Genomic DNA, 5,112 nt, shown 5'->3' on the forward strand with positions numbered 1-5,112 from the left:
CCGCCGCCGCGATCGCCGCGAGCCCGAGCCGCCCGGCCGCGGCCGCCGCGGCGCCCCGGGCGTGCGCCTCCCACCCGAACGGCGCGTCGAGCCCCGGCGCGTCAAAGTCCTCCGCCTCGTTGCTGCCGGCAAACACGTAGGCCAGAGCCCCCGTGGTCAGGAAGAAGGCCGTTGGCAGGAACAGGGCGGCCGGCCAGCTGCCTGTCGCGTCGTACAGCATGCCCGTGGCGGCAACGCCGACGATGCCGGGCACCGCGCCGGCGGTGTTGGTAAGGCCGAGGAGCGCCGAGCTGTACTTGGTAGAGAGGTCCTGGTGGGTGCAGTAGAGCCCCGCGAGGCTGAAGCTGGAGACACCCAGCGCCGCAGTGATGAGCGCCACGCTGGCCGCCGGCGGCAGCTCCCCCGCGCCCGCGGCCGCCGCGAGCAGGCACGCGGTCGGCACGAGGAAGGCGACCGACTGCGCGCCCTTGCGGGCCGCCGAGACGGGGAGGCCGCGCGCGACGAGGGCGTCGGAGGCGGGGCCGGCGACGGCCGAGGCGGCGATACCGGCGAGGGGCGGGAGGAGGGCGGTCTGTGCTGCGTGCATGAGGTCGACGCTGAGGGTGTCGACAAAGTAGGTGGGCAGCCAGGCCATCATGGTGTAGTGGAACCAGTTGTTGCTGGGCGGGGGGGATGGAGGTATGGTGGGGGCGAGGTTGGTTGGAGGGCGGTTGCACCGAGGAAGTGGTGGATGTGGGGTGTCGGGGGATTATGGGACGGAACGTGGTGGGCCAGGGCTCCAGACCGCGAGACAGGCCGGCTTCATACTGTCGGGAAGGATGCTCAGGCGGGGGGACCCGAGAGGTGGGCAGCGGGCAAGGCGGCGGGAGCCAGAGGGGCGGCGCCTCACCAGAAGTGTGTGTACATCAGCGCCTGCACGCCGCGCGACCGCAGGAACGCCCGCCACGGCACGTGCCCCGACAGCGGGCCCGCCGCGTGCGCGCCGTGGCCGCCGCCGCCGGCGAGCGCCTCCTCGGCCGCCGCGCCGCCGGGGGCCGCGGAGAGGCGGTCCGACGTCAGCGCCGCGGCGATGTCGGGGTCGGCCTTCGCCAGGTCAGCCATGAGGCCCTCAAACCACGAGCTCCAGAACAGCCCGGCCACGCCGAACGAGAGGAAGACGGACGGCCACCCCACGTTGGCGATCAGCCACGGCGACGCGACGAGGCCGACGATGCTGCCGAAGTGGAGGCCAGCAAACACGAACGAAACCGCGCGCGAGCGCTCCTCCGGCGGCACGATGCGCGCCACCATGTCGGTGGCGGCGCTCGGCGCGATGGCCTCGCCGAGGCCGACCGCGGCGCGGGAGAAGCAGAGGCCGGGTACCGTGCCCGCCAGCAGCGGCACCGCCGCGGTGGCGAGCGAGAACATGGTGACGCCCGCGGGCAGCGTGCGGCGGCCGCCGTGGCGGCTGGAGAGGTAGCCGCCGGGCAGCTGGCTGAGAATGTAGCCCCAGAAGAAGGACGACTGCACCAGGCCGGCCACTGAGGGGCTCCAGCCAAACTCCTGGGCCATGGGGATGATGGCCACACTCATGTTGACCTTGTCCTGTTGGCGGGGTGGAGTTGAGGGTCGGGTTGGGGTCAAGGGGAGTGGGCGGCGTCAAGGACTAGGCGGAGCGCCAGGGAGTTTGCATGCACGGGTGGGTGGGTTGATGGGAGGTGGGTGCATGGCGGCAGCGAGGCGGCAGCTGCCGAGGCCTGCGCGGGCCGCTGCCGCTGCATCTGCCGGCGCCGAGCTGGCGTGCTCGGGCCGCCACCAGGGGCGACGCTCAGCGCCCGCGCATGCGGCGTGCACATGCTGCCGACCACATCTCCGACGGGCCTGTCATGGAGTGCATGAAGCACCAGGAATTTGCGGAGGCCCGCGCACCATGTTGCAGATGATGAACGACAGGAAGCCGCCAACCAACACCTTGTGCCGCGACGGCAGGGCCGCCCACCAAGCGTCAAACGCGCCCAGAGCATCACCCCTGCCGCTGGTTGAGGGCGCCGACGCCGCGCCGCCTGACTGCTGCTGCTGCTGCTCCCGCTGCTGCTGGTCCTGCTCCTGCTGCCGCCTGCCGGGCCATGGCAGCGTCAGCGGCCGCAGACTGGCGGCAGCCGGCTCACGAACAGGCATGTCGAGCGGGCGGCGGAGCCGCGGCTGCGACACGGCGCGCACCAGCTGGGCCATGCGCGTCACCACGCCGCCGGGGACCGCGGCAGCGCCGCCAGCTGGCTGCTGCGGCGGCGCGCGGCGGATTGTCTGCGTGGCGAGCACCTTCAGGGGCATGCGCCGGCCCGCCAGCAAAACCGCTGGAGGGGCGGCGCCCCTGGGCGTCGAGGCAGAGCTGAGGCTCATTTTTCTGACGCCAATCTTTCCTTGTACGATTTGCACGTCCCGCTGTGAGCAGCACAACCTTGCTGGCACCTGGGGGGAGGTAGTGCCTCCCTGCTGCTGTCTGCTGCTGGCTAGCGCTGCACAGCAAGATTGGCGCTCTAAACCTCTCGTAACTATCGTATGCGTGCTGTTCGCTGGGCCGTGTCCACTAGAAACGGGACACGGCAGGAGCTGCAGAAGAAAAATCGGAAGCAGGCTGGATTCACAGGCTAGGTGGCGCGTACGATATGGTAAGATTGTTTCGTTTCAAAGGCAGACGGAAAGCCCAAGTAGAATGGAAGAATCGAGGAACGAGGTCGATGCTGTCTGGCAGATGTTTCAGCTCAAGTCTTGCTCAAAAGTCGATCATTTGTTTGAATTGCGTGTGGTAGACAATGTTTGGTTCGACATAAGTGTCACCGCGGACACTAGCCCGTCTCACATTTTCGGTCGTCTCCCAGACGCGCGTGGGCTGCCAGGAAGGTGGGGCAAGCTGTCAGTCGGACTTGATGTGGCAGAGTAACAAGAGCTTTCTACATTTTTTTGTGGTCACAGCTGGCGTGCTACTGGCAAAAGGTGCATGAGGGGTCCGGTATGATAAGCAGTGCTGCCCAGCAACTGCTCCCGCACCTCGGCAACCATCCGCCTAGGCCTAGGGACACCGGCACTGCCAGCCTGGACGTGCCACTGCCCATCATCAGTCCTTCCTTTGCTGAAAGTCATGTGTAATTCTCAGCGACAAGGTAGTTGAGGTATACTTCGATTCCTGATTCCGCTTCATGGGGCAAATCCGTTGCACTGTCCGGCTGAACGCAGTTCTTGGGGCGTCCCAACCCCACACCTCAGAATGGGGGGCTGCTGGTGGGCGGGCTCAGGGTGGCGACCACAGGCCGAGCGTGCCAAGGGTTACTCCAAACGCTCTTTCAAAAGGGCAAGCCCAGATGGTGTGAACGCCACCATTAACGTGCGCGCAAGGGGCGCGTCAAACAAAAGGCTCTGCCCACGTGCCCGCGGCAGGATCCGCAGAAGACACACGATGCGCGACAGCGAGACTTGGCCTTCCCTCACCACGCACAACCATCGCAACAAAACTGTATTATTCAAGCTACTCCTGCAGACCAACCAACTGAGAGCTGCACAAAGGCACCGCCCCTCCACAGCCGGGGCAGCGCCCAGGGCCGGCTTGCCGCGCCCCGCCTCAGGCCGCGCCCACGCGCTCCCGGGTGTCGGCGGTGCCGGCCGCCTTCTGTGCCTTGACGTAGCCGGCCACCTGCTCGGCAAACTCGTAGCCGTACTCGACGCACTTGCCCAGGGCCACCCCCGAGACGTAGTTGCCGCCCAGCAGCACGCCGCCCAGGCCCGCCGACGCCATGGCCTGCAGGCGGAGAGGGCAGGGCGGCGGCAATGACAAGTCAACACACAGGTCAGGGTGGGAGCATACCAGGGATGGAAGGGCGCCACGACAGGGGCAAGAGCAAGGGCTGCGATCAGGCTATTAGAAAGACGCAACGTAAACCCCTGATGCGGGCCAGCCCGTGCTAACGAGCGGCGGCCTGGCTATGTGCAGAAAACGCTTCATCTGCTGCGGGCTTGGGACAGCCTCCCACAGGACAGCCTGGCCAAGCCACCCCACACATCTGCCGCTATGAGGAAAAAGTCTCCTCCGCCCCGCCTTTGGGTCCTCATCCAATTCCAACCGCTGCCAGCCCTGTGCCAAGCCCCGCGCCCACCTGCTTGGCCTTGTCCAGCTGGTCGAGGTGGCCCACGTTGAACTGGGGGATGGCGCGCGGCCACACGCGCACACCCACGATGCGGGGCGGGGGGGCGTCGGGCTTGAGCAGCATCTTGCGCACGTCCTTGTCCACCTGTTGTTTTTTTGGGGGGATGGCAGGAGGATGGTTGTCGGGGTGTGGACAGCAAAGAAGACGGGGGCAGTGAGGAATGCAGCGGATGCCAAATGATGGGCAGTGCGGGGTGAGGGGTGCGCCGCGCCGCGGCCGCACCTGCTCCGCCAGCTGCTCGGTGGTGGCGTCCTTCACGCCGCGGTTGGTGGCGCCGCCGATGTAGTTGAGCAGCAGGATCTCGCCCGAGGGGCAGCGGCCGGGGAACAGGCTGCTGCTGTAGATGGTACCCAGGGTGGTCACGCCCTGATGGTGGGCGGGTGGGTTTTTTTGGGGGGGGGGGAGGGTGAGGCAGGTGAAACTGGAGCAAGCACTCGTTGCAGCGACGTGGCGCGCCCCGGCAGGCGCAGGCTCACACCCGGGCCGACTGCCCGCCACATTTCAGCCCTGAAGGGGCCGCACGCGCGGTTCCTGGCCCTGCCTTTTCGCACCCTTGCCACCCACGCCGCCGCGGCGGGGCCCCACAGCAGCGGCCCGCCCCGCGCACCTGCGTGCGGGGGTGCAGCTGCCCGAAGCCGGGCACGCTGCCGTCCGCCGCCTTGCGGTCGTCCCGCACGGAGCTCTCGGGGTAGGCCAGCGTCACCGCCGCCACGGGTGGGTAGTCAAACCCGCCCAGCGCCTCGGCTGCGCCGGGCGCCTGCGCCTTGACGAGGTCGGCCAGAGCCCAGGCGGGCATGGTCATGGCGACGCTGCGCGCACGGAGGGTCGCGGGGCCCGAGGGGGTGTCGTAGCTGAGGGTGTAGAGGCCGCTGGCCGCGTCGTGGGACACGGCGGTCAGCTTCCAGTTGACGCGGACGCGGTCTACGTGTGTGTG

General features: G+C 68.1%; 2 protein-coding genes across 2 annotated transcripts; both read right to left on the minus strand.

Annotated features, from left to right (window-relative positions):
• Positions 1-885: 885 nt before the first annotated feature.
• Positions 886-2,379, minus strand: MNEG_13824 (putative anion transporter 6; the record flags this gene model as incomplete). Its single annotated transcript, XM_014037703.1, has 2 exons — positions 886-1,584; positions 1,909-2,379. The coding sequence occupies 2 exons, from the start codon at positions 2,377-2,379 to the stop codon at positions 886-888; spliced, it is 1,170 nt and encodes a 389-aa protein (XP_013893157.1).
• Positions 2,380-3,595: 1,216 nt separating this feature from the next.
• MNEG_13825 (protoporphyrinogen oxidase) lies at positions 3,596-4,980 on the minus strand (the record flags this gene model as incomplete). The annotated part of the gene is made up of 4 exons (XM_014037704.1): positions 3,596-3,772; positions 4,128-4,262; positions 4,401-4,544; positions 4,786-4,980. 4 exons carry the CDS (start codon positions 4,978-4,980, stop codon positions 3,596-3,598), a joined length of 651 nt encoding a protein of 216 aa, XP_013893158.1.
• Positions 4,981-5,112: the final 132 nt, after the last annotated feature.

The sequence above is a fragment of the Monoraphidium neglectum genome, assembly GCF_000611645.1.
Source record: "Monoraphidium neglectum strain SAG 48.87 unplaced genomic scaffold scaffold04071, whole genome shotgun sequence".
Lineage (NCBI taxonomy): Eukaryota > Viridiplantae > Chlorophyta > Chlorophyceae > Sphaeropleales > Selenastraceae > Monoraphidium > Monoraphidium neglectum.